General features: G+C 46.1%; 1 protein-coding gene across 1 annotated transcript in view; it reads left to right on the top strand.

Annotated features, from left to right (window-relative positions):
- LOC133353931 (transmembrane 9 superfamily member 2-like) overlaps positions 1-12,802 on the top strand; it is a 34,392-nt gene extending 21,590 nt beyond the window's left edge. The window contains 6 exon segments of the mRNA XM_061570448.1: positions 402-459; positions 1,256-1,415; positions 5,758-5,909; positions 7,865-7,976; positions 10,722-10,893; positions 12,697-12,802. Coding sequence (XP_061426432.1) covers positions 402-459; positions 1,256-1,415; positions 5,758-5,909; positions 7,865-7,976; positions 10,722-10,893; positions 12,697-12,764 — 722 coding nt within the window. The 3' untranslated portion in view covers positions 12,765-12,802.
- Positions 12,803-19,294: the final 6,492 nt, after the last annotated feature.

The following is a 19,294-nucleotide window of genomic DNA, read 5'->3' as shown; positions in this document are numbered from 1 at the left end:
AGGGTCTTGGACTTCATCAAGGAAAGAGTCCTGGCAGGGTGGATTTACCAGAAGGGTAGTTCCAGACAATGTGGAGCAGCACAGGAGAAGGAGCGACCTCTCTTTGAGTGGAGGTTAACTCGAGGTTTTGACAAGAGGCCTTTGTTGCTGGATCGAGAGACGTTGTTGGTGGGAAACTGTAGAGTGTGACGGAAGGGAGAGGTCACTGCCATCAGCTCCATAGAATTAAGAGAGTTGCTAGTTTTGCGTTTTGATACAGGAGCTTAATTCGTGAAGCGCTTTGTTTTGGGGATTTTTTTTTACTTTCTAAACCCGGCGAAAATGAATTGACACGGTGGGACATTGGTAAAGTTGTAGAGGGCGTTTACAACAAAAATGCACGCACTTCTTTTTCTTTGCAGCACTTGGAGGGGAACGTTGGAAGACCAGTGTGATCCTCACTGCTTTCCTCTGCCCAAGGTAAATCCCTACGAAACACCTGGCACCTCATGTTGCTCTGCATGAAAAGACAAGTACATCAGAGTGGTTGAACATTCCGCAATCTTCAAGTGCCACGATTGACAACGAACCTAGCGGTAGCGCATTTGCCGTTTGTTGCAAATGTTGCAAGCGTTGGGTCCCACAGTTTATACTGTAACGACATCCGACTTTTTCCCGATGGCTTGGTTGGGTTTTGTTCATGTGCGAAAGCAAGAAAATTATGTAATTTTTTTGGTGTTTATTTGTCACAAAGTAAGAAACAATTCGGCTTACCCAGACTAGCGTAGTCTCTCACCCGAGCGAGTGTGCGGCTCAGTCCGGACCTCGCGCGGGAGCGCCCACCCTCCAATTTCACAAACAGTAAAATCTTGGGTGATCCGCAAATGACTCGCGATGAACTTGACCCGACCGACCCGCAACCATTAACAGCTGTTAAGAGGGGCTGTGTTCCGACCCGAACGTGACCTGCTGTGCGGGTGGTGACCCATGGCGCACCGGCGGCTACCCGACCCAAAGCATTCCGCTAACAGACGCCAATTATCGCCTGTTCCATCGGAACTACTGCAGACATTGTCAAATGCACCGCCTTCCGCTCGTAATCCCCTTGCTGCCTTTATAATAAAGGTGCTTATGCCAAACGTACGCGTGATGCGACGAGTTGAACAATTGTGCATTTGCCGCTTTGCTTTCGCTCGACACAATAAAAAAACGACATTTGCTGCAAACGGAAACGTAGCCCACGCTGTATCTAACGCCGGCCGCTGTGTGCCCGCAGCCTCGTGTTCGTCGACTTCTTCACCATGAACCTCATCCTGTGGGGCGAGGGCTCCTCCGCCGCCATCCCGTTCGGCACGCTCGTCGCCATCCTCGCGCTCTGGTTCTGCATCTCCGTGCCGCTCACCTTCCTCGGCGCTTTTGTCGGCTTCAAGAAGGAGGTAGGACGATGGATGCGACTGCCGTCCGCAGCGGTGGTTCCCGACCCTTACTGGCCCCTGTCTGTGACCTGTCGGTACAGAGCAGCGCACACCGATAACTTTTTTTTTTCATGTAAATCTTTACGACTCTAAATTGTAGGACCTGCGACCGTTCCTCGGACCACTTTCCATGGTGTCATGGACCACCAATGATTTATTGGACCACAGGTTGGGAACCACTGGTCTAGATGTTACTTTTTACTAAATCCGAGAGCCCATGACCTCTGACAGGATAGCCTGCCATGCGTCAAACAAAGTCGGATCTCGTGAGCCAAGCACGGTTTAACTCAAGCAAAACTATTTTTATTTTACCAGGTTGAGTCGACCTAAAGGAGGCCCAGGACCGGTTTAGATATTTGCCAGGTGATGTCAGCCGTGAATGGGAGTCTACTAAAAAATATTCACCGAACTAAACTATTTGTATTTTACCAGGTAAGGCCCACTGAGCTATATCGCTCTTTTTAAGAAGTGACCTGGCCACAAATGATAGCTCGATCAAGTGGCTTGTCACGTGGAAATTTATAGCTGCCAAATTTTTTAGACGCATGTTTGTAAATGTGGAGGGAAAAACTGGAGCACCTGAGAAAAATCCATCACTACTGGGAGAATGGGCAAACTCCAAATATACAGTTTAACACGTCGGCTTTCGCGACCAGTATCATCCATAATACAGGTTTATTTTTTAGGTTAGGTCGCGTAAATATATAAATGTGTCGTTAAACCCATCACCACCCAAAACACCCAATTAGTAAGGTTTGTCACGTAAACAGGCGTCAGGGTTGGGATTGAACCCTCCTGTATACCAGGCGACGTAATTTACATCTCTCCACCAAACCGCCTTCAGTGCTTGAGCCTGGAGAGTGCTCGAATGTGGCTGCTCCACACTGACATATTGTCATCGGAGTTGCAGGCCTACACTGGGCAGTGCAGCAAAATCCAGTGTTGTACTCTACTGCAATGCTTTGACATCTTTGCTCCCCACCCTCACCAAGCCGCGCTGACCAGGGCGAAGCAGAGTAAACAAAACCTCTCACGTGGGAGATGTCCTCATCCAGCAGTGGATTGATGAAAGAGCTTTAAATGCGGCACGTGTACGCGACCTGCTGGGATATCCCTTTCTCCTCTCGCTCCGCTCACACGCACACAAGGGGCCCCGTATAGATTTTTATCCATCACGCCACCTCTCCCCTCCACCTTTTTTCTCCCCCCCCCCCACCTCTATTGAGCGTGAAAAACGGTCGCCGAGTTTTGCAGGATACGGGGAAGAAAAAAAATCAATCGGCGTCTTTGTGACGCACGGCGGTAAAAAAAAAAAAAAGCATCGCGTTGCATCGGCCGGCACCGGTAAGCGCGGCTTCCGGAGCAATTTATGCGGACGCATGGCGCCTGCCCGTGCACGCGCGGCGCGGGCGGTAACCTTTCCGAAAGATTGTCGGCACCGTCGCATCTCCCCCGCGCGTGTTATTTATTTCCTCGTCTGTTTATTTTATTGATAAACGGGAGAGGCAAACCGTTGCGCCGCCACGCTGAGCCGCGCAGGGGTGTAAATGGCGCCGCACCACGCTGTGCACTCATTGGGCCGCTGGCACTCTCGATATTGAGTAAAGCAGTTTTTAATTTGCCACTTTACGGCTGCCGGGTCCCAAGGTGCGAGATGTGTTGTTGTTTTTTTTTAGCATCGAGCACAAGTGGGCATCTGCAGTCTCGGAATATTTCGGCGAGAGATGTGCGGGGTGTTGTCGGGAGCAGGTGTCATTGCGGTCGCGTTTTAGTCTTCTCAATTGCTCGCAGGAGGTTATTTAAAAGTCAGCCGAGGGGCCACTGAGACTTGAGATTGTTTCCTAAAGGGAGAGCTGTGTCGGTGAATGGGGAATTTTGCCATCAAGCTTCAGTTGATGCCCCATGAATACAATTTAGTGCAATATAAAATATACAGAAATTGCACTCGGCACCGTACGTATTGGCTGATTTTTCTGTTTGTTTTTCGTTAATTCCCATTCTTTTTAGGCGTACAATGATGAATTACCACTGTTGAAGTGACAAGACATTGTTGCAATTTGGGGTCATTATTCGATTCAAGAATTTATTAATTTTCACTGTCTTGTTTGTATTGTTAATTATCTCTGCGTCTCATTTACACAGTTTTTTGTTCCCAATTAACCTAAATGTAACATTGGTATATATGATTAGCACATAATTGGCATGAACTGTAATTAATAGATTTTCACATGCACAAATTAATGCATGGATCACAAGTGTCATAATCAATTTTTATTGATAATTGAATGCATCATTACATGCCTAATAATTACCTATCGCATTATATGGTCATTAAAGCTGGAGTGGTGGCGCAGTGGTATCAACCATTAACCCGAATTAAATTCTAGACCAATAGCTGATAGCAGACTTGAGTGATATCGGACCAGTCCTGGGAATTCCCCCTTCGTCAATCCACACTGACCAGCGTGGTGAAATCTGGTCAAACAATCTCCATAACAGACACCGCGAGGGGGAAGCCTTCATCCAGCATAGGATTTGGAAATGTGCTGTACATTTAATCATGTGATCAGTACATAAAGTGAACTTCAAAGTAAGCCTAACATAAGATGATTTTGACCAGATGTGGGTTATTTTGGTTATCACACATCACAATGTGGTGGTGTTGAGTCGGCTTACATGAAACCTGAGATAAGGAAAGCTATATTCTTGGTTCTTTCGAGAACGTCACGTAGAAGGGGAATAATAAAAATAAACAATAAAATTTTCACGACGTTTCGATTGCAACACAAGCAATCATCTTGCCGTGGTTTTCACACCTGATGATAATTGCTTGTGTTGCAATCGAAACGTCGTGAGAATTTAATAGTTTTATTTTTATTATTTTATTATTTACTTTCTACGTGACTTTACCGAAATAACCAAGAATATGAATCCCTGCAGTCACGAAAGCTTTATATCGAAATTTAAGGAAAGCTTATTGAGATGTTCCTGCCCTGTCACTGTGTCCAATGCTCAACTGAGAGTAATGATACGCGCGTAAGGCAAATTGCATAGACAGCAAAATGCATGATTCCATCATGTGTTGGGTGTCGCATCATGTCACAGTACTGGTGGATAATATAATATACACGGTGTCTCAAAAATATGGACCTGATTTGAAATCGCTATATCTCTGCAACCACGAACCGCCCATGAATGAAACTTACCACTTGAAAGGGCGGGGCGTAGAGTTCCAAATGATTATCGTCTGATGCCTCTCCCAGTGCACAAACAGCCCCTAGCCTCAGTCATTCGCAAGATGGTAACCCCACAACACAAGGCGTTTTGCGTTCTGCAGTTCAGCAAGACTGAATCCGTAATTGCGGTGCAGCGTGCGTTTCAACGGCGTTTTGGCATTGATCCACCAATGTCAAAGAGCGTTCGTCGTTGGTACCGACAATTTGAGGGAACAGGCTGTTGATGTAAGGGGAAGAGCACAGGGCGAGCACGCACCTCAGAGGAAAACGTGACAAGAGAGGCGTTTGGGACGAATTCAACTATCGTCTCGATGTTGTCCGTACAGCACGTGGAGGGCACATACAGCCTTTATAAAATGGTTGGTTAAACGTGATAACTCATTAAACCGTTTGTAACTTTTTGTGTAATTGTAGCATTTTGCCATCGTGAAATATTCTGCTTTGAAATTGGGTCCATAACTTTGAAACACCCTGTATTATTGGGTGCTGGCATGGCCAAGCAGTAGCACAATCGTCGCTTGTTCCAGAGGTACATTTTTCGAATCCAGCATTCTGCCCTGGTTAATACTGCACGTGTATGATCTTAACGGATAATGCGCAGTCTGCTTCACAGTACAAGTTGAAGGCCTCCTGGCGTCATTCACAACAGTAGCCCATTGAGTGCCAGCGTCGTGGTCCAATTTTTGGCAAATAAAAAAAATTACCTGCAAATTACTTTTTTCGGAATTGTACGTAGCAACATCGGTCCCTGCTGCCAAAACTTGGCAAGGCCCTCGGTGAGGCTTTCCTGGGTAAACAAGCATAATAATCTTCCAACTCAAAGCTTCCCCTTTATCGTGCATTTATTTATTCATGAAATCTTATTTGTTTCCACCCTGCTTGCACACTTCTTCGTGGAGTTTCTCATCACTTACAGAAAGTGTTGGAATTGTATTTGTTGTCACCCTTAGGCAGTGTGCCAGCGTTCAACTGCTAACGACGTCTGGATGCGGAGCGGATTCCTGTGTTTGTGCAGATCCGCCCTGGTGCAGCAAGTAAACAATCACTGCTGCCTCTTGTACCCGCAGGTCATTGAGTGCCCAGTGAGGACCAACCAGATTCCGCGCGAGATCCCTGCTCAGTCCCTCTACACGCGGCCTTTGCCCGGCATCATCATGGGAGGAATTCTTCCCTTCGGATGCATCTTCATCCAGCTCTTCTTCATCCTCAACAGCATCTGGTGGGTGCCAACAAATGTCACTGGCAAATGTCTCTGCTGTTTGCGAGGCGCCATCAGCAACTCCGGTCGCCCCCTTGTCGCTCTTCTATCGCTACTAACATGGTTACTGTTCCTGTCAACGTCACTAAATGATTCCTCCACCCGTGTTGAGGATTTGGTCTACTTGAGTTGACTGTTGGCTCTTCCACATCGTGTTCAACCACCACACTGCAGGTCACAACGCGACTCTTTGTCCTTATCCTTCCTTCGCACTGCTGCCCTTTGGAATTCCCTGCTGTCTTCCCTTTTTCCGAAGCTCTCGTGACCTTGTTTAAATCAAGAGGCGTGTGAACGCTTATCTATTTCGACTTTGGTAAATCTGTTGCTGGCGGCTTGACATTCTGGGCCTCTGCTGAGCGACTCTTAAAAAAAAACATGTTTTCTATTGGTCGGCAGCAATCATGGACCTATCCACTCGAGCCATCGCCATGTCTCACGGTGCAAGAATGCACGGGGGGTTGGGTTGTCTCGCACTCGAGCTGATTGCATCGGGCCCCCCCTTTCTGGCCGTGGTCTTCCTCTCGGCTGCGCTGCGGAGATCGGGATAAAGATGAGCGAAGCGAGAGCCGTCCACAACTAAATATAAATGTGTCGTTAAATTCGCCACCACCTTATGCAGCCAAATACAGTGGTACCCCAGAGATCGAACTTTATTTGTTCCAGAAGGCCGTTCGAACACCAAATTAATTTTCCCCATAAGAATTAATGTAAATGACATTAATTGGTTCCAGACACAAGAAATCTCTCCTTATAAAGCATTTTTACACGAAGTTTACAGTAATTACATGCATAAAATCATACAAAAAAACAAGAAACACAATAAATAAATGGAATAAATGAATACATATATGGAATAAATGAAATAAATGAACATTGAACTTCACTTTACCTGTAGTAAGGAGAGTTGTTGTCTTGAGTGGAAGGTGGTGAGGAGGAGGAGGAGGTGGTGTTATTGTTTGGAAGGGGAGTCCCCTTTGTCTGGGCAAGCGTCATGCACGCTGACCATACGCGTCTCAGCCGTATAGCTTCTTTCAAGTCACGATTGCCCGTTCGACCTCCGAATTTCGTTCGGTTTCCGGGGCAAAAAATGTTCGGAAATATCGTTTGAACACAGATTTGTTCGAGTTCTGGTGCGTTCGACCTCCTAGGTTCTACTGTAGTAAGGTTTGTCACGTAAATGTTGTGGGTTTACTCTCCAACACACCGGTGTGCTGAACTAGCAACGAATTGTCACGTTTTGTTTACGTGACAAACCAATCTCATTGGCTGTGTCGTCGGGTGTTGGCGGGTTTAACGACCCATTTATATTTGCGCGATCTAACCAAAAAACCTCTAATGGATAATATTGGTCGCAAAAGGTGTTAAACCGTCTACAACGAGATTGCTGAACAGTTGAAGACGTCTACTGGAGGGCCACAACTGTAAAGCACGTTCGAATTGGCACACCCAGGACAGTTAGTGTTGCATTAGTAGGAGGGCTGAAAAAGCCTTTCGAATGTGCGTTATTTTTGATAATAACACTTAACCATCGAGTCAGTCGGGCACACGGGGTAATTTTAACACAATTTAAACACACCTCGTTTCAACGGAGGTGTTTATACGATGCTGGAAAGTGCTTATTTCAGTATCGCATTTGCCTATTATTGAAATTGCCTTCCCAATTCTGGAAAAAAACCCATCAGAGTCTAGCGTTAAAAGCCCCGATGCAAAACGTCTTTGCAACGCCCGCGCTAATGCTCGGGTAGTTTGGTTGCCTCAGCACATTTTCAGAGACCAAAATATGGCACAATATTACGCAATCATGGCTTAATATGATCTTAATGGCTTTTCTCTCCGTGCGGCACGTTATGAGATTTGATGTAAATGTCCTCCTAATGATGCAGCGCTTACAGGAGAATTGTGCTTTGTCTGTGCAGGTCCCACCAGATGTACTACATGTTCGGATTCCTCTTCCTGGTGTTCATCATTCTGCTCATCACCTGCTCCGAGACCACGATTCTTCTCTGCTACTTCCACCTGTGTGCTGAGGTAAGAGTTCTTCTGATTCTTATTCTTCTATAAACCAAAAGCCCCATCTTTGCATGGTTATTTGGTGATGCTGCTGCGTTGGCAGTGGTGCACAAGCACAATTATAATCAAAAAAATTAACCCGTAAAAACAAAGTTTTTCACTATAAATCCTTTATATGCGTGTTCAATGGGCCACAACCCAGCCCACATTGGTCTTTGAAACGGGCGGCTAGAGTCCTCTCGTCCTCTGGCTTGAGATGGCTGTCAGATGATTGCCTGCCACCATTAAGCAATTGGTAATTAAATATAAAAAAACATTTCCTAAAAAGTGTAAAATTTTGAAAGAAAAATTTAACGAAAATACATTGTCACGCACAACGAGTCTGTGTGCAAAATGTCAGCTCGATTGGATCACGGGAAGTGGGTTAAAAACGACCGAAAGATTTGCACGGTTGTAAGCGCGCAAGCAAGCAAGCAAGTGAACTTCATATAAAGGATTTAAAAAAAGACCAGATGGCTCATTGGGACACTGTCTACAGGAAAGCCACCCACACGGGTGCCTATCTTAAACCTGACTCTCACCATCATCCTGCCCAGAAGAATTCCCTCATCAAACTTTACACCACAGGTCTCGTTGCATTTTCGACCATCACCACTTAGCCCGTGAACTGGAGTACGTACACCAAGCCCTCAAGATGAATGGATATTCGGATTGCACAATCCGTAAAGCTGTCACCCCAACCGTTTGGAGAGATTTCGATGTAAAGCTTTTGTGACTGCAGGGATTCATATTCTTGGTTCTTTCGGTAAAGTCACGTAGAAGGGAAATAAGCGAGCAATCATCATTAGGTGTGAAAACCACAGCAAGAAAATTTGAAAAAAGTGGTTTTCACACCTGATGATGATTGCTTGTGTTACAATCGAACCGTCGTGATAATTTTATAGTTTTAGTTTTATTATTTTATTTTTTCCCTTCTACGTGACTTTACCAAAAGAACCAAGAATACGTTGGGAGAAAACCACCCGAGGACTCAATCAAAAACATCACCTTGCCATACATAGCAGGGGTCACCAAAAAGATTTCCACAATCATGAGCTAACACAAGATCCAGGTTCGATTCAACACAGTACATAAAATTCATCATCTGATCCCATCTGTGAAGGATGTGATCCCTGACGTGCAATACCCCGGTGTCTACAAACTATGTTGTGCCTGCGGGCAGTAGTTACATTGGAGAAACCAAGCGACATGTCTCAGACCGTGTTCGCGAACATAAGACGGATCTGAAACACGGTAGGACTAATACCTCTGCCGCGGCTGATCATTGTTTTAGCGCTGTGGGCACACGTGAAATTGAATTCTCCAAGACGAAGATACTATGCAAACCCACTGGCTATCAACAAAGATTTGTTCATGAAACCATCCAGATATATTAACAGAACACAATTTCAACCTAGAAGATGGGTACAAACTGAGCAATCATTGGAAGGATGTTATTAACGAGGTAAGTGATAACTGGCTGTGATGCTTCCATCCTACCTACCAATGTTAAGTTATTTCCGACTCTGATTTACATTGCCTTGTTAAATGTATTTACATTAACAGGCTAAATGTCTCGCTAACATAGCCGCTGCTTCCCTTTTCCAACACATTTATGAATAACGCTGCGGACAATCGGCGACGTTTTGGGTAATTGCCTGTCTTCGGAACACCTAAATGGCAATGCCTGCAACGTTGTGTGTTGTATATTTTCTCTGTTAAGGCCACGGGGTTATTGATGGATGTGAGCTTTAATTTCATTCTGTATATGTGTTCAACAACAATACAGTGAAGGCACAAAGAACCTGGTGCTCCGCAACTGTGACCCAGGGAACGGCGGAAAAAAACACGTGAATGAGAAAGAGAGGCAGGAGTAGGACAGGGGAGGGCAGAAATAAAGGAATAAAAATTACTGTTGGACTAGAGCCCCCCCCCCCCCTTTCCTCCCCCGCGCATGGCATTACATCAGGAATACCTGAACTAATTTACCGCCAACCTCTCGCGGTCCTGCGACACAACGATCCGTGTCGGTATATCTCTCCCTTCGCCGCGCAGTGGAATGAAAGGGGGGGCCCAAGCTTTTTGTCCATCTTTTCGAGCGAAAAAAAACTTTTTTTAACCCCCCCAAAAAAAGTTTGGACGTTAACACGGAGTTATCTTCACCTCCTCGCGAAGTGCATCGGCATCATCATCAGACTTGAGCATAATAGGAATGTTTGACCATAACTTCACCACGCTGGTCCGTGCGGGTTGGTGAAGTTGTATGGGGGGGGGAGTACAGAAGAACCGTGGCTATTGCTGCACTGCGCTCTATTGCTCACGATGCCTGTTACAGCTGTTTTATTGGCATGGCGGTCACCCAACAAAGCTCCATCCAGGCTCGACCTCTGCTTATCTTCTGAGATCTGATAAGATGGGGTGCATTCCTGGTGATTTTGTCACACATTCTTAACACTACGCTCTACACTTGCCTGTTATCTGCAATGCCGTGGAAGGAGGTCCGTGCAATGCCGCAGTTAGATACTTACCAACTACGTTCTAGACCCGCAACAATTGTTTTTGTCGATGGTTGACGGTGACCGTCTGCGGGTCCAGAAAGATTTCGAACCACCGCTCGGCATTGAACCGTACGGTGAGCGAACGAACGCGCATGCATTGCGTTTTGTGACGCGTCGAGAAAATCGCAGTCCCTTCGCACGGCCGCTAACGTGCGCGATGTTGCAGGACTACCGGTGGTGGTGGCGTTCGTTCCTCACGAGCGGCTTCACGTCCGTCTACCTCTTCATCTACGCCGTGCACTACTTTGTGTCCAAGCTGCAGATAGAGGGGATCGCCAGCACCATCCTCTACTTCGGTTACACCCTCATCATGGTGCTCCTCTTCTTCCTCTTCACCGGTGAGCTCCACTGGCGTAGCCGTCGGAAGTGCGCAGGCGGTGCGACTGCGCCGAGGCCCATCACGGGGGGGGGCCCGAGGGAGCCCAGAGCGCCAGGCTACAAAGGGGGGGGGGGGGGGGATCCGTTTCAATCTTTGCACCGGAGGTTTGTGCCCAACCACACGATGCCACTGGGTCATGACATTGGGTGTAGAGTGATGTTTGTCAACCCTGATTTTATCATCCTCGAAGCGGTTCTTGGCTAGCCACCGAACGAAGACGGTCACCCGCATTGCGCGCTTTCAGATGCGCTCCTGCGGCCATCCGGAACGCTCTTCCTCCCGATGTTAGGAAGCCACTGGAGCTATGCACTTTACAATCTAATTTTACTTACAAACTGCTTTTTGTTTTTAGTTTGTTGTCCTTCTCCAGCATATCCGATTAATATGGTTGGCTACGTACGCTGCAAAAGACGTTCAACATACATCCATATATACATATTGAACCTGAACCATTGTGGATACGCTTTGTCCTAACTCGTTGCAAGTTAAACAGCTTAGTTCACCTGCTATGATGGAGGACCATTGCTTAAATTGTTGAAATACTAGTTTCGTAATATAATTTGGTAGTAATGATAGAGAGGTTAATGTAATAATTTTCAATCCTTTGTAAGTCCGCTGATGGATGAAGACTTCCCAGCACAGCGATGTCAATTGGGGGAGTTGATTGACCATACTTCACCACCTTTGTCAATGTAGATTGGGAGTTGGGTGGACACACATCAACTAGTTCAGTTGCGGTCTGGATGTGAACCCATGTTTCCGGGAAAGTGGCACAGCTCAACGTATTTGCTCATCGTATATTCAGCGCGTGTCCCGCTTCTAAGGCGTTGTGGGTTGATGGCGATGATTGGAAATATTTTTAGCCTGGTATTTAATATAATGAGGATTGACATTTCTTCTCACACAGAGATCAATTCTATTGGTGTGTGCCTGTAAGGGATGTGAGATTGAAAACTGCAGGGAATAAGTTTAACAGATTATTCACTGTAATTATTTGTAGATGTGTTTTAGTAATTAGAGTAAATACATTTTTTTTATCTACTTTAAATTCGTTGTGGGCTTGTAGCAATTCGCAGCCTTCATTACCATTGAATGAAATGCCACGATTTGATTGGCCGGTGACGCGACCCAGCGGTTAGGAGCTCGCCGCTCGTTGCAGAGGTTCACGGTTGTATTCCAGCGGCCGCCCTGGTTAATGCTGCGAGTGTAATAACCATAACACTGCTACGCGCCCTCTGCTTCACAGTGGACATTAAAGTTCCCCTGCGTCATTTTTTTTATCTACTTTAAATTCGTTGTGGGCTTGTAGCAATTTGCAGCCTTCATTACCATTGAATGAAATGCCACGATTTGATTGGCCGGTGACGCGGCCCAGCGGTTAGGAGCTCGCCGCTCGTTGCAGAGGTTCACGGTTGTATTCCAGCGGCCGCCCTGGTTAATGCTGCGAGTGTAATAACCATAACACTGCTACGCGCCCTCTGCTTCACAGTGGACATTAAAGTTCCCCTGCATCATTTGCAAGTGTAGGCTGCCACTGTGTGCCGGCGTCAGGGTCCAAATTTTCTAAATTAGAAAAGAAATACGCTGATATTACTCGATTGGGAAACGCACAGCAAGCATCACCACCCAACTGCAAAAAACCCTGACAGGACCCTCCCGAGAAGAGTTTTTTTTTATGCTCTGCGAGATTCCTGGGTAAAAACAAGTGTAACCTGAATGTCTCATCTGTACAATGACAGGTTACTCTGGTTCTCTTTTGCAGGTACCATCGGATTTTTCGCTTGCTTTTGGTTCGTGCGCAAGATTTACAGCGTGGTGAAGGTGGACTGAACATTTCACATCGAATGAGTGAGGAGTGGGGCGGGCGGGCGAGCGGGCGGGTGGGGTGGGTGGTGGGTGGTTTAATGTAAGGAAGTTTTCGAGCGTGTTTGCGCAAAACACATTTTTTGGACGCGGTGTAAATGCTGTGCACATACTTTTGAGCGCGACCGCAATTTTTCCGAATCGAGAAGTCGGGGGAGGTCACATTGATAAAAACAAAGGAAAAAAAAACCGATGTATTACCGCTTTTTTTCCCATTTACTTTTTTGCATCAACTAAATTTTTCTGAGCAAAAGCACACATTAGTGGGACGTTGGGATCGGGATTGTTGTTCTTTTCAGGGCGCTGGTGCGTTCATTTTTTTCCCCTGTAAAATTATGTCGGCATGCCTTTTTTGGCACTGGTTAGAGAAATAAGCGTAGTGTGCCCGAGGATGGTGTGTCTGTTGCGTAAAGTTGCAAATTCCAAACGAGGCCAACGTAATTACGCTTGGGGCTGTGCACGGTTGTGGCTCCCCCCCCCCTGTTTGGCCTGATGACCCCAGCTCTTATCTAACACCGGAGTTTGAGCCACAAAGATCGGTAAAGCTTCCAGTTCTCATACCGAAATAGTGCTTCATTGCACTTCCATGTTGTTTTCGATTTGTGCAGCACGTTGTCCGGCATGATAGCCACTTAAGGACATTTTGGTATTCATGCCATTCTTATATGCAGGGGGGCCAGGTGTCTTGGCAGCAGAGCGAGAGGCTCGCGATCGGACAGTAGCTCGTTGAAATTCTAGGTGTGGGGTGGGCGTGGACGGGGGTTGACTCAACCCTTCATCCCTCCGGGGTCGATAAAACGATGAACACATTTTGGGTAAGTAAGCAGTGGATGGCCTACGCATAAATTCACCCCCTCGATGGCAATGAGGAGTTTACGCCACTCGCTAAGGGCTGCTGTAAACAGGAGTTGAACACAGCCTCAGTGTCACATTTGAGCAGGAAATCCACTTTTGGCTTCTACTACATCGGCTGTCACGAAGGCTGTCACGACACATTTATATATTTACCTGATCTAACCCAAAAAAACCTGCATTATGGAAGGCCATATGGCCTATGATCTCCGACCGATTTGCTCGTCGGGAATCATTCCAAACAACGCACGCTGCAACCCGAAGAAACATCCGAGAGCTACAGGGCACAACTGTGAAAACCCACAAAATAGTAGTTTTAGTCGTTAAACAAAACACACATGGGCTTGGTCCTTACATGGTTTTATATTCGTTTGAGTGTAAATAAAATCGACTGCACACTAAAATCCGTCTCATCCCCATCATGGGTGGCACCGACTGTTGAAAAATGTGACTTTGTGCGCCAGGAGACGGAGCCCTAGACGTTTCTGCGCGTGTCTCAGCGACGAGCTCCACAAACAAGCAGTGTCTACTGCATGGATGGAGGAGCTGTAGCCGAGGCTGCTGGGCTGTTATGTTACCGTGGAAAGGATTTTGATTCGATGCCACGGTGCAGGTTTCACAGTGCCCTTTTCACTCGGCTGCAGCGTCTCGCCAACAATTTGCACAACATTCAACCAAATTTTTACTCTTCACTGTTTAATCCGCATCTTAATAATTTTTTCCTACTGTAGATTACAAACAGAGTGTTACTACATTACATGGTTGCGTTCACCATCGGGTTCATAGTGAATGCTTTACACTGCAAACAATTAGTTCATTGGCCGCTACTCTGTGTCAGTTTGAACGTGGGGTGGGGGATGGGCTTGGGGGGCCCTCTGCTGTGGTGCCACATCTATAACTTGCATACCTACTGCACAACGTTGTACTGGACATTCTGAAGGGTTTATAGGAGAATTCCTGGCACGTTTGCGAAATGGGCACGTGCAATCCTCCCCGCATTTTAAATTGCGCACAGATGCCCCAGTTTGGGGAGGGAGGGGTGTTTAGACTACAGTGATTACACTTTTTAAACGACTCAATTAACACGTACAACTCTCTGGAAATATGTAGCTAATAAATAGCTTTGCCCATCCCCCCCCTTAAAAAAAAAAGTGATCCATTTGGAGGGCCGCTGTATGAACTGCCCCGTGCACCTCATAACAGCTTGAGAGAGAGAGAGAGACATTAACACCGATTAAACCGATGCGTACAATAGCTCGGTCACTAAAGGAGGGCCTTGCGCCGTCATAGTTGTTTGGAAGCCCGTCTTGTGTGAAGTCGCAAGTAGCGTCGACCGCGTGCTTCGTAATGAAGCGACTGTCTTCGTATTGAAATGCGTGGGCCGTGCCTATTAGCGAGCGCCAGTTGGAAGACGCGGCGCTAACCGCCTGTCCTCCTCGTACAGCTGTCCGATGCCGTGTTCCCAACTCGGAATTCAACAATTAGGAAGCAAGAATCGCCCACTTTTTGTTTCGGTACAAGTGCTACATTCGTGCTCCACTGTGATGAGCAGTAAACGCTTTGTTATACACGTGTGGATTATTGCGATTGCGCATTAACCGTGTGAATATCCTAAACACGCGATGCTGCTTTAATAACACTGGTCAACACACTTTTTCTGGCATAAGGTATTCCAATGGTTTTAAGGTAATTTTGGGGTGCTGATTCCAAATCTGGCATTAGTTTTTGTCTATACATCAGGTTTTTGAGATATCAAATATTGCATTTTCAATAAAAACTGCAGAAGAAAAATATTAAATAAATGTGGATATTTACATAAAATGATATTATAAACACACTATCCTAAAAATACAGCACCATATTTTAACACTAAAGCAGTCACTGACTCGCAACAACTTGCAATCATAAGTGACAGAGTTAATTTTGGGTAAAATCAATGAAAATGGGGTATGCCGATAGCATAAAAATGAGATGTGATAGAGCAACTCTGAGATCAGATTTGGAATCATCACCCTGAAATTAGTCTAAAACAGCTGCAAAAGTCCAGGCCAGAAAAAAATGTGTGTTTTTTGTTGACCAGTGTAATTAGTATACGCTCCTCTAGGAGGGCCAACGAGGTGTGTGCCCACATGACCACACACGTGTCGGCGAGTAAGCCCGAGCACTTTAATAAGTGATAAACAGAGACTTTTGACGTTCCACGCCTTCACTCGCTTCCCACGTAGGTTGGAAACAACCCGTTGTTCACTCCTGATTGACGCGTATTTCGCGTTATTGTTTTATCCGGGGCCCCCCCGTATTGCCCTGGTGATCGAGGGTTGAAGGCATTAATGCACATAACCCACGAACCTTGCGGCCAACTCTTTAACACACATTTATCAGTAGGGGTGCTGAAGATTCACTCCGATCCAGGGTGATCAAAATTTAATTATATCCCGAATACGAAATCGTGGTGAATCTTAGCAGGCTCTAGTGGCTGCAGGAGTCACGTGAGCTCATTCTGTGAACACTTGTTTAACAACCCTTCTGTCCACCCGCTGTTGGGTGAAAGCTTGCCAGTGCTGTGTGTCCGCTATTGGGGTCGTTTGAGCGGGTTGGGGTAGGGTGGTGGGTTCAGGGCCAGCTTAGACATCGCCAGCCACTAAGAGTCACCGTGGCCGGGGATTCACAGCGTAGTGCGCCAACCACTGTCCCACCGTTCCCACCACCGTCCAACTTATACAGATGGAAAATCATGGACTCTTACACGCGAATCGATGACTCGCCATGAGTCTGTAGAGACTTGATTAATTGATGCATTGTTATCATCTCCGTTATCATAATTACTCAACAGTGTTGTGAAGAGTGGGACTCATGCTGTTTTTTGGCTGGATAAAACATCTGTCTGTCCATTTTCCATGTTTGCACCGCCCAGTTTCAATATGGAGAAATACTACTACTCGCAAACATAATCGTAAGTTAGTTCCCCAAGGTTATTTCATAAAAGGTTGATAATTGTACATTACAATTGCCGTACACACTTATGCACGTAAAATTATATATGTTATAGCATGCTTTTGTATCATAATTGGCAAGTAGATTTTCATGTCACCATTGAAAATAAGTTTTAATTTGTATAATGTAGCCTTTCCCCATTATTTTAATCCCAAGTTTTAAATGTTATAATATATATCCTGTTTTAATTTGCAGTTACGGATTTATAAAAAGAAAACACACTGAAGGGGTGGTGAAAGGTGCAGTTTGTGTGATGTCTTTTTTTCAGAAATGATTTCAAAGGTGTAAATCTTGGAATATTTTACTGTAATATTGGTGGCTTGATTTATTTGTTGCAACTTTAGCCATTTTACTTGGGGGATAACTGTTTATCTGGCGTTGACTAATGAAAGGCTACCAGTTTAATATGTCCAGTCCAAACGGGGGAGTACAAAAAACTAAAAAAACAATGGCCATGAAAAGCAGAAGAGATTTATCTGTTATGTAAAATGATCACAAAATGATCATAAATACGACATGCTTTATTTATTTGAATAAGATGCCCTATACTAATATATGCTAAAGATGGGATGAACACACACTGCTGGGGTAGAGTATGACGATTCCAACCCGAAACAAGTTTGGAAATACACGTATGCATGTTGGATAAGTAACACTTTCCCGACATGCAATTGACTTAGCTCGCTGGCAGGACATATTTGCAAATGGTAATTTTCTTCGCTCTGGTTTGTGTCTTCCAAGTTTCAGGCACGCCTTAAATGCATTTCTCCCAATTTTTTCTCTGTCAAAAATCTCAAATTTGTCAATAATAACAACACTGACCTTAAAAGGAAATCCTGTCATGGGTGACCATTTGGACAATGACCCTTCTTTATAGCACATCATTGAAGGGACATTGCCCAAAACGTCGCCTATCGGATACTTTTCCTTTTTGAAGCAGTGTTATTGACCAATGTGAGTTTTAATATTTGTGCTTTTAACACCCGCTGCCGACGCAACAGTGTACTCCCCTCTCCAAATAATGAGTTGAGTTTTCAATCGCGCGAGTCCCGAATAGCCACGCAACTTTTACCACAGCAGATTTCTTCGGATCGGATCATCCTTATGAGAGCTATAGTTTGCCCCCCCTCCCACCCCCACACCGCCCCCGTTACGGACGGACAGATGGAGCCGACGCATAAACCCTTTCAACCTTGGCTGGAAAGCGTTTGCAAAACAAATACAAATCCGCTCGCCATGAAACGCGGGCGTCTGACACGAGTGCAGCGCGCAACTGGACACCATCTTGCCGCCACGTTGACCGCTTTCGCGTCCACCGACCCGGCTGCGCCGCGTCTTCAAAGACCTTGGAATTGTTTATTTGTTCGATTCATTATGTAGAGGGTTGTTTTTTTATTTATTTAAGGGAGGAGGGGGGGGGAGAGAAGGATGGTCCTCGTCATCGTTTCTTTAGATCTCGCGAACGCCCGCAGCGTTGCGCCGATGCGGTGAGAATGCAGCGAACTGTAACCACCGGCCTATGGACAAACGGTAACATTCATTCATTGACGAAACAGAATTTTTTTTTGTTACCCCTCTCCCTTTTGCTGCACGTTGAAACCAGATGATGATGTGCTCGCTGTAGCAAGGCAACGCTCCATTCCCTCTGCGACGGGGGCGTGCGTAAACAAAACAAAAAAAAACTCGTGTTCGTTCGGCTTGTTTTCCCAGTTGCTGGTAGACTGGATGGAGTAGGTGTGTGGCCAGCAGTAGCCACAGCCATAGCGGAAGGCAATACTGGATGTGGTGTGCCGCCGGGCGTGGAAATGTTTCGCAGCTCACTCATGTGGACAGGCCCGGCTGAAGTTAAGGACTTGTCTCTGGCCCTGAATATGCCTTACACTTTAAAGCTGTCTCAATAATTCACGCTTTTGTTCAATGGATTTCTGGGATACCTTATATGCACGGTTTTGGGCCTCTCTAATATTTGAACATTTATTGTAACCGTACATTTAACCTGAACTGCGGTAATACCACGGGTTACGCTTGCATTCGTTGCCCCCGCAGCTTCATCTATTTACGAACTGTATTCGACAATGGCGTCAATGTAACGGAAATCCTTGCAAAGTAAAAATAGCAGCTAAATTGGCATTCGAACATTTGTGCTTTAAAACGTAATCTACACATTCGGTGAATTCAAACTGATCTTCTCAAATGGGTATTGAGGTGGTGCTCGGCAATAGAAATTCCTATCTCACGGTGGTCGTCCATAAACGGTGGTATCTATTTTACCGACCCGAGATGGATGATGGGCCGGCCGAGTCAACCCCCCCGCTCCCCAAAACATAACTTGAACTCGCGACCTTCCGACTCAGAAGCTGTTCACTCAGCCGCCAAGCCTCCTGGCCCGGCGCTCCCCGCCCGGCTTTGCTGTGTCGACGCGAGCAAAGGGGCGATTGAACTTTTCGGAAATTCGTGTTTGCACAGATGGAAGAGCTGCTCTGGCTTTGGGCCCTGCTGTAACCTGCCATTGTGGGGGCAACAGCAGGAAATAGTTCGTTGTGCCCCAACAGCTCTGGTGTGGCCGGTGACTACACTCGCCCAGCTGTTATCCACACGCTCTATTCAAACACAGCCGGGCAGAGGCAAGGCCCCCCCCCCTGGGTGTTTCG

Source organism: Lethenteron reissneri, chromosome 45, assembly GCF_015708825.2.
Source record: "Lethenteron reissneri isolate LAM-NWPU_2019-01 chromosome 45, ASM1570882v1, whole genome shotgun sequence".
NCBI lineage: Eukaryota > Metazoa > Chordata > Hyperoartia > Petromyzontiformes > Petromyzontidae > Lethenteron > Lethenteron reissneri.
This window is presented reverse-complemented; position numbering and strand designations above follow the sequence as displayed.